The sequence below is a fragment of the Diplotaxodon limnothrissa genome, linkage group LG8 (genome assembly GCF_057381915.1).
Source record: "Diplotaxodon limnothrissa isolate DT_005_m linkage group LG8, D_limnothrissa_male_GT1.1, whole genome shotgun sequence".
Taxonomy (NCBI): domain Eukaryota; kingdom Metazoa; phylum Chordata; class Actinopteri; order Cichliformes; family Cichlidae; genus Diplotaxodon; species Diplotaxodon limnothrissa.
The window spans coordinates 23013887-23029908 of NC_140603.1; the positions used below are offsets into that span (position 1 = coordinate 23013887).

The window sequence follows — 16022 nt, forward strand, 5'->3', positions numbered from 1 at the left end:
GAGCCCTATTATTGTGGTGTAATTACAATGTAAGAAGAGAAGGTTAGCCTAGTCTAAAAGGCAGCCTGGACCCCTAATAGTAACATGTAATTACAAAAATAAGACAGGGTCTTTAGGATAATCTATTATACAGCCTTCAACCCTAGTAGTAATGTCTGATTACAAAAGAAGAAGGGATTTAGGAGCTTCAGGATATAGGGAAGTAATGCAGCCTGAAGCTCTATTAGTATGTATTGTATCTTGAAGCATATTAGACTACTCTAAAATACAGCCTAGACACCTATTAATGTGTAATTACAAAATAAGAAGTGCTCTTTGGGATACTCCATAATATAATGAAGCCTGGAACACTTTATAATACAGACTGTAGCTCTGTTAGTATCTACAATGTAAGAAGGGATGCTTAGATTACTGTAAAAGGCATCCTGGAACCCTAATTAAATACAAAGCAGGGTTGAAACCCTTTATAATAAAGCCTAACCCCAGGAATACAACAGACATGGTTCCGGCTTTTCATCACCACTGGAGCCGACTGCACCTGCTCAAGACAATGCTTGTAATTCTACCAGACGTACCACAAGTGTCCAAGCGGCTCTCTGCTCCACGTTGCTTAAAATAGGCCTAGTCTGTTTTTTCTCTGTCTGTCTGTCTGTCTCTCTTTTTAGGAAGACATGTCAATCTGCACAGAGCAGATGACAAGGGCAGAAAGTCTGACAGAAAATCGACGCGGACAGTGTCATAACTTTTCAATTTTCCCTGTGAAACCATCAAAGCTTGCAAACAATGAAATAAAAATTGTGTAAAAGGCAGTTGGGATACTCTTTAATAAAGCTTTATTACTTAAAAATGTTTAGTGTTAAAATGATTTAATCTTAAAAACAACAAACAACTGTTGACTATGACTCATTTTTTAAGTATCATTGGGAATCTGTAGTATTTTAGGAACCTGAAAATCACATCCTATATTCAGGGTGTGGTAAAACGCGGGCTGTATTATAAAGTGCTGCCACCAGATTTACTCAACAATATCAGCCCTGTCTCTTCAGACTCTAACTGTGCGTGAGGCTGTCTGTGGTCATGCATGAGGACTGATGGGCTCTGTGGGCTGTCTGGCCATGACACGCGCGTTCACACATACACATTATTCCACGCCTGCGGGTGAATTCCATCGCCCCTCTTTTAAAAACACCTCTTCCAGCTGAGCACACACACACACGCACACACGTATGTATGCACGCACGCACGCGCACACAGATTCTCTCTGTCTTTCTTTTCTCTCATCCGGCGCAGAAGCCCGGCAACGCGGGTGACGCGTTTTGCGCATTTCCTGCAGCTCGCGCTCACTCACAGATTCAGGAGCGAGGGGACGGGAAGCGAGGGGAGCGCGCAGAGAGCGAAAGGAGAAAAAAAAAGCGAAACGGGAGCGGAGCACTGGGATGTGTTTGGGGTGCTCGTGAACCCCCCAAAAAACCGTCATTTGGGGGGGTGGGGGGGCAATAAAAGGCACTGCTTTCCGAGGGTTACGCGCAAATATCGCGGTGCCGTGAGGTCTTAGGAAGGAGATTATCCAGGAGAGGAGCGAGTGAGCCGAGACGGGCTGGAAGAGGAGAACCAATCCCGGATGGCTAGGCGCGGCTGGTCGCGCTCTCTTCCACCCTGACCCGGGAGAGACACACGAGGACCGCGGGGAAGCTCCGGGACTTCACGTGAACGTGAGCCAGTCAACCTGCGTTTCTGATCAGAGACATTCATACCCCGTTCTGTTTCCGCGGTAACAGGAATTTTGTGTGGCTCACGAGACCGATCGTAAACAAACAAGGCAGCCGCCTCGGTGGGAGAGCGTCCACCAGGAGACCCCTGAAGGGTGTGAGTCCGCGTTATTTCTGCGTTTTTCAGTCTGCTGGGGATCAGTCAGCTGCCCTGTTGGCGTCTCTGCGCGCGTGTGTGGATAACGAGCTGTTCTGATATGGCTGTACTAGACTGAGAGTCCAAGGAGCCAGCGGCATTATGGGATGTAGCAGGACTGTGCAGTGACCCCGCTCATTGGAAGGAAACACTCTGTGTACAGGAGCAGGAACAGGCAGACTAGCCTAAACACACACACACACACACACACACACACACACACACACACACTCATCCTTTTACGCACACACACTTCCCAGCAGCCATGCCTGTGTTCAGTGGTCTGTTGAAGGTGCGGGTTTGTGAGGCGGTGGACCTAAAGCCCACTCCATGGGCGCTGCGTCACGCAGTGGGGAAGAGCGGCTCCTTCCTGCTGGACCCCTACCTGGCTCTGAATCTGGATCAGACCCGACTAGGCCAGACCGCCACCAGAACCAAGACCAACAGTCCCGTTTGGCACCAGGAGTTCTGCACCGAGGTGCGTGAGGGAAGGAGCCTGGAGCTGTCAGTGTTCCACGATGCACCCATCGGGTATGATGACTTTGTGGCCAACTGCACCATCCAGCTGGAGGACCTGCTGCAGAACGGAACCAGGCACTACGAAGACTGGGTATGCGTTTGATCTGTAGCTGTGTATGCGTGTGTGTAGGTGTGCGTGTCTGTAGGTGAAAGCCACAGTTTTGCATGTGCAGGTGGAAGGAAATCCTAAACACTGTATCTGCATAGTGTATTTTATGTGGTCTATTAGGCTGTGGTATGCATGCCATTGCTTGACTGCTTGTTTCATGTTCCTGTTCACAGTGAACAGCTAGGAAAAAGTATTCCCAGGTTTCACCTGTCGGTTATTGTTGAGTAAGGAATCAATACTGTTGGTCTTCTATTCCCAAAATTCAAACGTGAGCCTTTGCCACACCAGTGGGTGAAACTGAAAAAGACTACAATATGATGGCGAGGACTTTAGGACCTTATTATGCTTGTTTTCTGCTCACAAGAGGTCCGCCCTCCCCTCCAGCTTCAGGTTCCTATTACAGACAGTATAAAAGATGGTGGTGGCTTCCAGGTCTGAAAAGTGAAACTAACATGACAGTACCTTCAACCAAGATTCTTTGTAATATCCACCAGGGGGTGATACTCATGGTTACGGACCTACTAGAGTCCATTTTGGAAGATTTTGATCAGTCGGCTTACGTTTGACAAGTTGTTAGCTGGTTTCACAATCAAATCTGCCCCTCTTTCCGTATAGTCAGTTTAAAAAACATGAAAAATGATAAGAGTGTGATTGCTTCAGAACAAGACTTTTCTAAACCACCAGTTTCATGTTACAATACCAGCATCTATCTCCTAAAGGCTCCATTTCACACTGAAGTTTCCTCTCTTGTTGTAACCTGATGTTCAAACCGTCTGTTTGTGAATTGTAGCCAGTGAGAGGCTAGTTGATTTAAAGGGGAAAAAGGTTGTTTCAGAAGGTAGATAAACCAAGGGCCTGCACCAAGGTCCAGTGTAATGCTCGACTTAAAAGTCTGCAGCACTGATTTTTTCCTTCACAGAAATATAACTACACTTAACAGCTACACAATATGTCCACTTTAATCGGTAACAAATATATGTTTAACTCTAGTTTCATTCAGTATCAAGACTGACACCATCCCTATCCAGTGAAACCTCTGGTTTCAGTTCAGAGCCTTTTACAATGAAGTGGGCCTTCATATTTATGACAACGTTAGTGAGGCAAGGCGGAGATGGTTTGGACATGTGCAGAGGAGGGATAGTGGATATACTGAACAAAGGATGTTAAATATGGAGCTGCCAGGCAGGAGGAAAAGAGGAAGACCATAGAGAAGATTCGTGGATGTTGTGAAGGAGAACATGCGGAGGAAGATGCTAGGGATAGGATCAAGAAGGAAGAAGAAGATGTTTACCTTATGTTTATTATTAAATGCTCTCTTCCAGTGTCAAACATTTGCACTGAGCTCTTCGTCAGAGCCTCCACTTCTGTTATTCATATTCCTTAGCTGTGCTGCAGTCTGTCGTTGTCACACTGCAGGTGTGTATGGATATAACAGCTGGAGTCTGACTGATACCACATTATAAAAGCCGATACCGATATTTGGTCATTTAAGAATCCAATATTCCAGCATATCGGCCGATATGGTTTTTCTTTCATGAGAAACGGATTTCCCTAACACTTGTTACGTGTGGTCATTTTTAAGTTATTTGCACTCTGCTCAGATTAGCTGTTTGTTGTGTTCGTGGCCTTACAAGAAAGTGTTTCCAACGGGGAATTTGCAGAGTGCCCTCTAGTGGCTGAACTATGCAACATCAACACTCATAACATGGTTGAAGGGTGTTTCTTCTGTCTCCGTTACTCTTATACTTTCTATAAATGCCAATATCAACCTCCAACCAAAGTCATGGAGTCGTCTTTTTCTAATGTGAAATGAGACCATGTAGGGGCGACTTGTTTTCCATTCTATTATCATGCAGCTTTACCCTCGTTATCTGTGACACAGGAGCTGTTCGGACTTGCATTGCATCTGGTTTGGGCATCTCAGGTTCGACTTGCAGTCGCCCTTTCACAGTTCATCGCATTCCTCCTGTCTCTTTGCACTCGCAGAAACAGGAGCTGTTGTTTTCTTTAACCCCCCTCCGAAAACGCAGCATTGCAGCTCAAGATAAGTTTGTTTTTTTACTTATTTATTAGTTTTACTGTCCTTTCAGAGATGTACTCAGCTATGCAGAGGAGAAAACTATACTATGGTTTCCCATCATTTAACGTTAAGACTGTGATGTTGGATTGCTACACATAGATTTGTATGTAAGGGAATAAAGAGCTGTTTGTTTTAGGTCTGCAAGTTTTGTCTCCAGTTATAACATGTGATCTCGTTCCACTGCTTCCCCTCATTTTGTGTCAACTTGCCTTATGTTAGACGAAAGGCTAATGAAGGTGATTTCAGGACAGAGTTGGGAGGGGGAGAGGATAACGGCAGACTGTTCTCCAAAGCACATTGTGAAATACTCTGATAATTTTCTACCTTTCAGGCAACTGTTTCAGGCAAGACACACACACACACACACACAATGAAAATCCACTGTCAGGCCTTTGGAAGAGGATATGAAATCACAGCACCCACTTATTACAATATTATTACAGTTTATTTTGTGAAATGTCATTTTCCTCTTTGAAGTAAGAGTATTTAATAGAGGCCCTGCTCTCAGCTGGATTAACATATGACCGTGATGTAATCTTAAAAAAAAAAAAGAGGGGCAACAAAATGCTCATTGTGGTGAATTAATCGCAAATCTAAAGTCTTAGGAAGCTTATTTTCATGATGCAATGCTGCAAAAAATGTCAGTGTGAGCTCTGTTAATGAGTGTCGAATGTGAAAGTGTATATGATTTCATGCTTGCCAAACTAGGTTTCCTTAACGGGGGGTGGGGGTTAATTGATGTGCAGTTACATAACCTTATGCTATGTCAGCACACGCACTTGTATATAAACCAGCACACACACAGGCACCCACTTTGCCCCTCAGCCATCCAAAGTGAGGTCAGAGCATATGGATCAATGTGCTGATTGACCACATCCCATCGATCAGCCAGCCGGCTCGTCAGTACATCTGCCTCAGAGCGACACAGTCCCTCTCACCCCCCCCCATTATTCCATTACTCACCATTTCTGCCTCCCGAGTCTTTCTCATCCTCCCCTCTTCAGCAGCGAGCTCATCTTTCAGCTTTAAGAACACCCCCACTCTCCCGCCCACCCTTCGTTTACCCATCATCTTCCTCTTCCTGCCTCGCTCGTGCACCTTAAACTCCTCTTTTATCTGCTTCCTCCTGATGCTCTTACCTTCTCGTGCGCCTCTGTCTTAAGCGAGGAAGGAAGGATGTGATGTTCAGTCTCAACAAGGAGGTAGCGGTGGGAAATATAGTATACTCGTTAATAGGTTGTCTGACTCAGATCAGACAGGGTTTTCTCTTCAGTTTTTTTTTAAACTCATTTATACAAAAAATAAAAATAAAATAGGCCAGCCTGCCTCTCACACACTGATTTATCACTACTCGCTGTATGTTTCACAAAAAATACATTATTAGGGATAAACAGAGAATACTGTTAACACAAGAATGACTTCTGGAATCAGATCTTTTCAACCTTTTCTGCTCGGTGGTGGATGCAAACCCTCTGTATAAATCTCTCTGTATGTAAAAATGAGCAAGCAAATTAAACTGGGTGGTAAGGCTTTAAATCTAGCTCACTAATTCTTTCATGGTAAATTTATCTGTTACTTATTTGACCCTTAAAAGGTCACAAAATAGTAATGAATGACCTTCATAGCCGCATGGGGAACTCTCTGCTTGCATCTTATTAAGGTGGAATGAAATGCTCTTTAGGTATTCTGGCTTTTTAAATAGCTTCAACAGTTAATGACAATCAAAAATGATGACAGATTGTCTTTTGGTCAACTAATGATTTAACTTCAAAGTTCTGGTCAGAATTTGGAAAAGTTTATCCCCAGAGGATGAATCCTAAAAACCTAGAATCCTAAAGAAGATTCTTTCTAACGGATTACCGTACCGTGCATTCATTCCTCCCTCAGGATGCACACCGACCAAACATTAATCCCTGTCATTGACCGAAAAGTTTAGCCAAATTTAGCCGTCATCAATTTAAACAGTCAGTCTTTTACTTTGGTTCATTGGCTAAATATTAATATTGACTTTTGAATGAACATTAGCTATATGTTGTAGTTGGAGATAGATAACTAAAGCCCCTTTGCCATTCGCCACGGATCGCCATGACTTGATTTGGATTGACTGGTTTTCCACTACAATCTGGTACTAGCGAATGTGCGTGGTTGTCGTGACAGAAACATGTCCGAGCGTCCCACAATGTTATTAATATGGCACACGAACTCTACAAAAAAGGTGGACGTCAAAGTGAAACCTGCTGCTCGGTCTGTGACTTTTCGTCTGACTGGGGGACCATGGCGTTGTTTTAACCATTTCCTTAGTTGCTGGGTTTCAAAAATGGCTGTTTTAATTTTCATGAACGAGAGGCTTTCTTGACTCATCGAGTGATGCTACTGACCAGCCAGTCAGTGGCATGCAGTCTGATGATGTCACACTTTAGTGCCTGCTGGGATCGCTTGGAACCCCAGTTGAGCGGGTACTAAAAAAGTATCTGGTACCAGCTACTATGACCTAATGGAAAACGCTGAAAACCGTGGCGAACCGTGCTGAGTTGATCCAAGTAGGTACTAATGGAAAAAGGGCTTAAGACTAAACTAAGTAAACAGATAGATCCCCCCACTCCCCGTCCCATTTTCAGCAAATGCAGAATCACCCATCTGGGATTATTTTGGTTTTAAACCAGGTTACATCAGTGAACTGAAGGACTTAAACAAAGCAGGGAGATGAAGGATGTTACCGCTTGCAGCCTCCAAATGAAAAGCAGGTACAGATATATGTTATCCAGTGTCAAATATGATTTCTGAATTGACATTGCTTGTCAGCCTAGGCCAGGGGTCGGCAACCTCCTCCTTTTTTGAAAAAAAAAAAAGGAGACAGAAATTAGGGGAACAAGCAGTGATTTGAGCCAAATACTAGTCTTAGATTAGATTACATTTGTGCTTTGCAGGTAATTATTTACCAAGTTGAATTCTCAAGGCACAACATTAAATTAGCAGTTGTGAACTCAGCCAGTCCAGTCTCTCATAGCCACTATATTCATCCAGTAGCTCATCCATTCTGTAGACATCGTGTTTTTTGAGTTTGCAAAAGATTTTCCATAAGACACAAAAATAATTTAATATTCAGTTAAGCCTAGCTAAAAGAAATCTTTTGTGCTCAGTTGCAGTGCCATGTTTTTGTTCTTGGACTATGATCATTAAGTCTGCTGTGTGCAAAGAGGGCCATTGAACAAGTCAGTAGAACGCCAGGTCTGAAGGAAAAAAAACAGTATAGAGCTCCACAAAATCTGTGACTTAATACAGTTTGCATAATGGATCCTGGATCACGCTACCCCTATCATTGTATATTAACCACTGCCCTTCTAAGCAGCAATAATATCAGTAATTGGCAATCTAATAGGGGGAAGAGAGGGCAACTGGATTATGAAGAAGATCACCTAAATCATTAATTAAAATATATTCTTTTTCTCTTACATTGGACCTTTCATCCATCCATTCTCTGTCTGAATCAAACGTTTTAGCTTCCTCTGCTCTCCATTTAACCCGTCTTTCTTGTGATTGGCTGCCCCTCCCAATGTGGGTGGGTGGAGCTTCTGTGCTCACAGCCCAGGGTTCAGCAGTCTGAAGCCTGAGATTTTGCATCATAGGAATTATTTGCACATATATTGACATTATTTGGTCGCTTTCAAGAAAATAAGCAAAATAGACCACTTTACACTCTCAGAAATAGGGGTACCAAAGTGTACCAAAAAGGGTACAAATGCTTGTCGCTGGGGGTGTTCCTTTTTGAAGGACATTTCTGTACCCTTTAGGCTTGGTACATTTTTGTACCTTATGAAGTTGTACCATCTGAAGTACAATCATGTACTTTCCTAAGACATAAATGTACCTTGAAACTATAGTACAGAAATGTTCCCTTGAAAAGGGTACAATAGGGTACCTATGAGGGTACCCCCCCAGCGACAACCTATTTCATACCTAAAGAGACAAAAATGTACCCCAATAGTCCAAAATATTTGGTTATTTAACCATTTATTTTCGATAATAGAATCACATCAAAGCACTTAAACAACCACAGGAATACATCCTTGATTACATTCGTATATTGCCATAGGACATGTCAAGAAAAATACATTCATTTAAAAAAAAAAAAAAAAAAAAGTAAACAGACATTAAACAGCTGAACACAATGGAAAATGTGCTTGCAATCACATCACACAGAATACCTCAAGGACACAAACAGCCTATCATCAACTAAATAGGTGTCTAGAGCTTGAAAGTCTAATTCATTTCCTGGATTGAACAGGATCCAGTCATTGTCAACTGCCACTTGGTAAGCATGGAAATGACATTCATAAGTGCAAGGAAGTAACAGTTTCCCACACAATACCCAACAAGTATCAACATTCAAAATATACTTGATTTTAAGGAATATAGGTATGGCTTCAGTGTGTACATGGCCAACTACAAAAACATCCTCAAGTTCATATTTGACACTGCTGACAGATATAGCAGACACACGCTGAAGCACTTTATCCTGAAAATGCACATCTGTAAAACTTTTGTTCATTTCCAGAGCATTCTGTAAGTCACCTGGCAGAGATGAAAATGGCACACTGACACTTGTGCTGAGTGAATGTTCAAAGTCAACAAGCAACTTATCTGAAGAAAACTCCCAGCACTGTTTCATTTGATGACGATTGCTAAGAGTTGCAGTGATGTTTACAAAGTTTTTGCATTTACTCGCTAGATTTTTGAAATATTGATGCTTGCTTTCATATCCCATACACCACAAAGGGCGAAGAGGACCATACATCAAAATCAGCCTTGGATAGTGAATAAGGTAGTGACACTTGGGTGGGGGCATATTTAATAGAGTTGGTTAAGTACCCTGGTGACACTTACTGGCAGGGGTTTGTCTCCCTGGTCTCCTATGTTGACAATGCAGTTCTGAAGAAAGACAAGTGTTTTCTTGAAGTATGCAGGGTAGGCCATGTTGAACACGAAGAAGGTGGAGAATGCTGAGATGTAGGCCTCATCCAGCGAGCGGCACGAGCAAACATCCACTCCTTCAACTGTCACAACACAGCGACACTGTCTTAAGAGGGCAGTTGTCCAACTCTTATCCTTCATTCGAATGGTTGGGTATGGACTCGTGGGAGTATTCTGCAGAAGAGGAAGAAAAACATTAGTATACAGTATGTTTAAGCAATATGTGCCAAGTGGATTTTCAACAGATTCCTCAAATTACCTTCTTTATTTGCTGCAAAACAAAACTGTCTATTCTGATAACCTGTAAACATGGCCCCTACTCCAAACAAAAAGCTTCTTGACCAATGACTGTTGTGGTAGTGTTTGATAAGCTGCTAAAGTTTGATATAATATTCAAGGGCAAAAGCAATCACCCCTGACAGTGACAGTACCTGTGAAGAAGAATTTCCCTAAGGGGACAATAAAGGTCTATCTATCTATATAAACACCAGACAAAACCCAAGAGCACAGCAGCACTGTGGATTAACAGCAGTGTTTCCCCTACATTAGCTTAGCTGTGATGCTGAACCGCAGCTGAATTCAGCTCCATGCCAACAAAACACCGAGAATGAAACTTGTGGCCAAAGGCTATGCATTGCATCATGCATTTACCTCTCCAAGGATGATGAAATCTTCTATCTTCTCCTTGAAGATGGATGGCAAGAGAAGTACCCCCTTGAAGTCAATTCCTAGGTCATACAGATGCAAATGCACTTCATTAGATTTTGATAGCATGCAAATTCCCATTAACATGCTCTTCACATGACACTATGGTACATCAATTGTCTTTGGAAGAGAGAGCAAATGAATTGTCACAAAATTTACTATTTGTATGAGGTCAAATTAGCACCTGTAATGTCTTCAGCCAGTGCATTCTCTCTTGCCTCCATGTAGACCTTCTTCAGTGGCAAATCCTTGGTCATTTGAAGAACAGCAGTGAAGTTTTCGCTAAAGCGGCGACAGATGTTGTCTTGGCAGGGATGCATTAAATCAACCTCATCACACAACTGGAAATGAAAAGAGCAGAATAGACAAAAGAATGACATTTTACATTGAGGATTTAAACTTTTGACATGTTTAAAGACACAGACTGGAGGTAAATGTAAAGTGCTTTAACCCTTGAACAAAAATTCTAAAGCTAATAAACAGATTGATTAATCAGTTAGTACAGAAAATAATAATAATCAGATTTAGAGACAAAAAAAATCATTAGCTGTTTCCCCAATCATCTTAACAATTCTTGGGTTGCAGACAGTGTCCCTGCGCAGAGCTTACAGCTCTCATATTCGAAAATCCCAAATCCCACTAAGTAGGTGGAATGGTACAAATGTGTACCTTCCATTGTTTAAAATCCCTTTGAGCGGGAAACAAGTTAGATGCGATAAATTTTGCTTAGAAAACGTTTTTGTTAATAGCTATATTTACATACTAGCATGTTTTGAGAAATTATTGATTTTTTTACATTGTTGTACACGGTTAGTGACCATTTATTGATAAAACACTGGAATACGGCGGGCAGACAGACGTTGAACATTCCACCAACAGTCTAAATAGTCCACATTTGTACCTTTCTTTGTTTAAAACTTAGCTAACTGCTAGTATTCACCCATGTTAAAGCTAGCTCTTCGGACTTTTGCTAACTCTACTGTAAAATTACACGTTGTAATTTTTATAAAAACACAAACTCACACCCGACTTACCTCTAAACCTTTGCGCCTCGTCGTCTGACACATCAATGCCTTCTTCCATCAACTTTTTAAGGAGCTCCTACATCAATAACCCCCTGAGAGTCATTTTCTGCGTCAACGCTAGTCAGCGCGGAGGCGGAGCACTCATCGCTGCCTTTGGGATTAATGCGCGTTGCGAACTTGATACATGGAAATACAACATTGTGGCATTAATGCGCAGTTGTTTAGAAACCGTTATGCTGTCTTGGCGAACTATATTTGTAACTTACAAAATGTAGTCACCGTAACATAAAAATCTGCTTGACATTTTAACTTCCAAAGAACCTCGGTTTAACTTGATGTTGCAAATTCCATAAAAACCTCCCAATTAATGCACAATTCTAGGATGTAGTAAAAGCGAAAAAGTAAATGGCCAAACATAACAGTAATATGATTTCACGTTTTTGAAGGCTACAACCAAGATTTAAAACATTAAAAATTATAACTGGAACTTAATAAAATGGAAATGGACCAGTTTTTTTTTTAACATCATTTGGTTGTGCCTGCATGTCATTGTGTGTGTGTGTGTGTTTTTTTTAAATATAATTTAATATAACTTACACAAAGGTAGGTTACAGATATTCTTTGCATCATAGGATAATTTACGTACAGAGGAGAGGACCAACAGATTTGATTATAACATGTAGCTTTTATGAGCACACTCACATCTCATATGAATTTTACAATTAACCAGGCCCATCCAGATTTTCCCATGCTGACCCATTACCACATTCTGCCACTGTCACTGCAGTACAGGTCAAAATGGTACAGATTTGTACTTTATTTCAAATTGTACCTTTAAAAGGGCATTTCTGGACTTTTAAAGACCAGTATTGTACTTTTAAGGGAACATTTTAAAAAAATGTACCTATAGGTACAAAAATGTTCTTCTCTCGTACCTCTATTTCTGAGAGTGTAGTGTGTACGAATTATTGAAACCTCGGCAGAGTTTGCAGTACTTAGAGCAGATCAGTGACAAAAACCGAAGTGTACAGTAATACACAGTGAGACCCAGCACAGAGTACAGCCAAATGGCATACTTCCTGCTGTTCAGAAGAACACTGAGGCATGTGTACCTCAGCTCCATCTTTCTCACTTCCTCCGCCCTTCTGCTGCCTCTCTCATCCCATCTCGTCATCGCTCCATCTCTGTCGTATGTGCGCTGTTATCCGCATCCCCTCTGCTTCCTGTTCTCTTTTGTCTTCCACCACCTCTCCATCTCCCCGGGACCCAAGCGCTGGTTCCTGCTTTGTGCTGCTGGTGAAATATTAACCAGGACTTTGATGCTTATTAATTGTCCCACTCAGTAATTGAGATGCTCTACGGAGCCCATCCCCATGGTGACAGTGACAGCCCCGTCCCCTTGGTGACAGTCACTCACCCACAGACACATCAGAGATAGAGAGAGAGAGATGGGTAGGTAGGAGCTTTTTTCTTTTGGTGGGGGGGGGGGGGGGGGGGGGGGGGGGGGGTCAGGGGGTTAGAAAGGGCAGAGAAAAAAGCAAGAAAAGCAGCGTTTTAGTTCTTTTAGAAGGAAGAGTGATTCAAACTCAAGGCCTTCAAAGGTAGAGAGACTTAAAGGGTTCCCTTGTGCTGCGTGCCCACTCTTCAAGGGAAATTCCACTTTACTCACCAGCATAATTATGCCGATGATGTATTCAGGTAGTCGGTGAGACACGACATTACAGCATCAACCACTGGGCTCTGTAAATCAAGCCTCAGGCAGGTTTGGACAAGTTTTACTCAGTAACAAAACAGTAATTAATCATTCGTCACAAAATAGAGTTGCTGTTTAGATCGTCAACGGCGTAATGTACCGTTTAGGACACACAGGTTAGTTACACCGCCATTTATGTATTGTTTTCTGTTCAGTATAGCAGCTGTGTTTATTATTTCGTGACTGAAATGCTTCACTGGAATATGTTTGAAAATTCAAAATCTGTCAGTGGGATTGACTCGCCCCAAGTGGCCATTAGAGGATCTGCAGTTTTTTCAGCCCTGCAGTTTGGTGGTTTTACTTCACATACACTGCAGAGGAAATTCTGTTGCTTTCTCCATTATTAGCAATTATTACAGTATTGACTGTAAGCTCATATATAGATTTAGGGTGGGTTGCTTTTTTTTAACAGAAGAAAAAAGAAATAATCAGAATCAGAATCAGAATCAGAATACTTTATTGATCCCTGGGGGAAATTATTTTTTGTTACAGTGCTCCATTTTAAACCAACATTAAGACAAGACAGACAATACACTAACTAAGAATAGTACAATATATACATATATATACATACATACATACATACATAAGTCACTCATAAATAAATATTTGGAAAAGAAACATGTGTAGTTGTAGCAGCAAACAGTGTGTTAAGTGGATGCGTTGTACAGGGAGATGGCCACAGGCAGGAATGATTTCCTGTGTCGTTCAGTGGTGCTTTTCGGTAATCTCAGTCTCTCACTGAACGTGCTCCTGTGACTGACCAGCATGTCATGGAGTGGGTGGGAGGTGTTATCCAACATTGTCTTTATCTTGGACAGCATCCGCCTCTCCGACACCACCTTGAGGGAGTCCAGCTCCATCCCCACAACATTGCTGGCCTTACGGATTAGTTTATTAAGTCTGTTGGCATCTGCGACCCTCAGCCTGCTCCCCCAGCATGCAACAGCATAGAGGATCGCACTGGCCACAACAGACTCATAGAAAATCCTCAGCATTTTCTGGCAGATGTTGAAGGACCTCAGTCGCCTCAAAAAATAGAGACGACTCTGGCCCTTCCTGTAAAGTGCTGTGGTGTTTTTAGCCCAGTCCAGTTTATTGTCAATGTGTACTCCAAGGTATTTATAGTCCTCCACAATGTCAACACTGACCCCCTGAATTGAAACAGGGGTCAAGTGTTTCCTGGTCTTCCTGAAGTCCACGATCAGTTCCTTGGTCTTTGCCACGTTGAGCTGCAGATGATTCTGCTCACACCACGTGACAAAGGAGTCGACCACAGCCCGGTACTCTGTCTCATCATCCCTGCTGATGCATCCAACCACCGCAGAGTCATCAGAAAACTTCTGAAGATGGCAGGTCTCTGTGCAGTGGCTGAAGTCTGTGGTGTAGAGGGTGAAGAGGAAGGGGGAGAGGACAGTCCCCTGTGGTGCCCCTGTGCTGCCCCTGTGAACAAAGAACAAAGAAATAATGTCTACAAAAAAATGATACCATGGAAATCTTATTCTGTAAAATAATTTACTCTGAGGCGCTTACATATTTGTGGCAGAGGTTTAGAGTCAAGGGGTGTACGCACAGGAAATAATTCACAGTGATGTGAGCAGAGACCAAGCGATGATGGGCAAAATAACCACTGCTGATATGTTTCTCAATTGAATTAAACAAATACCAATGACAGTGAAGGATATTGTAGATTCGTGTCCAGCGGGGTGGTGGACACGCCAACAGTTGCTTAGGTAATTAGAGATTACCTAGGCAACCAGAAGCTTGAATTACCGTTAGCGATTGACCGTTATTGCAAAGCAATGTGCAGAGAACAAATACTTACATTTAGTAAGTTACTTACATTCACAGGGAGGTGCACAATAGCTTACAGCTCAGGTTACGTTGTAAGGTTTCAGAATGGTTTCCACTTGCACTCATTCTTCCAAAATTTCTCCACCAAAGCGATTCTATCTCCAGGTAAAAACTCCAGGTACTTTCGAGTAACACGTTACCATCACCTTGTTTCCTGCTGTTCTGGCCCTGCTCACACTTAGAAATGGTGAAAAAAGAGCCTCATTTTCTTGAAGCCTGAAAGGCGTCCAGACTGCAGAAACAGCTCTGCTATTGGTTGAAAGTTACTTTGGCTCTGTTCTTCTAAACCTCCACCTCTCCTCACTGTCTCCCAGCTGTTAACAGCCTGTTACCCAGCATGCCTTTCACTTTATTAATGTTACAAGCTGTTTATGTTTGACAGATTATTTTTTACCGTGACGTTTTGCCCTTATGATTGTTGTGCATTATTTTATTTTTTATTTTTTTTGCAGCAGCGTTTTTATTAAATTTTAACACAATACAGCCATAAATCAGAACATCTTGTACGTTTAAAGTATATTCAAGCTTTTTTGCCAGAAAAAGAAAAAGAAAAGGAAAACACACACACACAGAAGGGCGAGGCTTCTGTTTTGCAGCTTCACAAAACAAAAAAAGAAAAGAAGAGCGGAGGGAAACATCCTCAGTTTGTTATATATTCAAATTCTCGACATGAAGGATGATGAAGGGCGTCCATATATTCTCAAAGGTCTGGTCAGCAACATTTGATTTATCTATTGGTGGTGCTCAGTCTGTGACTGGACTTTCATAACAATGCAGTCAGTGCTTTTTTTTTGGAATAGTCAAACTAAAAATTGCTCATTTTTACTTTAATTATGTTTTTTTCTGAAACAATCTCAAGAGGTAACATTTCAGATCCTACAAGATCCATTTAGTGATTGTTTTTTTTGTAATGATGCTTTAAATTCTTCATAAGATTATCTGGTATTATTTTTTATTATATTTATTCAATAGTTGTGGATTATTAATTGTGGTTTTATATTATTGTATTTAATTCTAATAACAAGGAGTGAGTGTGCACAGTTGCAGGCTGTAATATTCAAGTCAGGCTGGCTATCCGGTCGTTAAGTCTGACGTCACTAG

General features: G+C 41.9%; 1 protein-coding gene across 3 annotated transcripts in view; it reads left to right on the forward strand.

Annotated features, from left to right (window-relative positions):
* Positions 1–2132: 2132 nt before the first annotated feature.
* LOC146626920 (protein kinase C epsilon type-like) overlaps positions 2133–16022 on the forward strand; it is a 56572-nt gene continuing 42682 nt past the window's right edge. For all 3 annotated transcript variants that reach the window (XM_085361504.1, XM_085361503.1, XM_085361502.1), the window contains exon 1: positions 2133–2515. In XM_085361504.1, the coding sequence (XP_085217630.1) occupies positions 2171–2515 (345 nt within the window). In that variant the 5' untranslated portion in view covers positions 2133–2170. The remainder of the gene's footprint in view (positions 2516–16022) is intronic.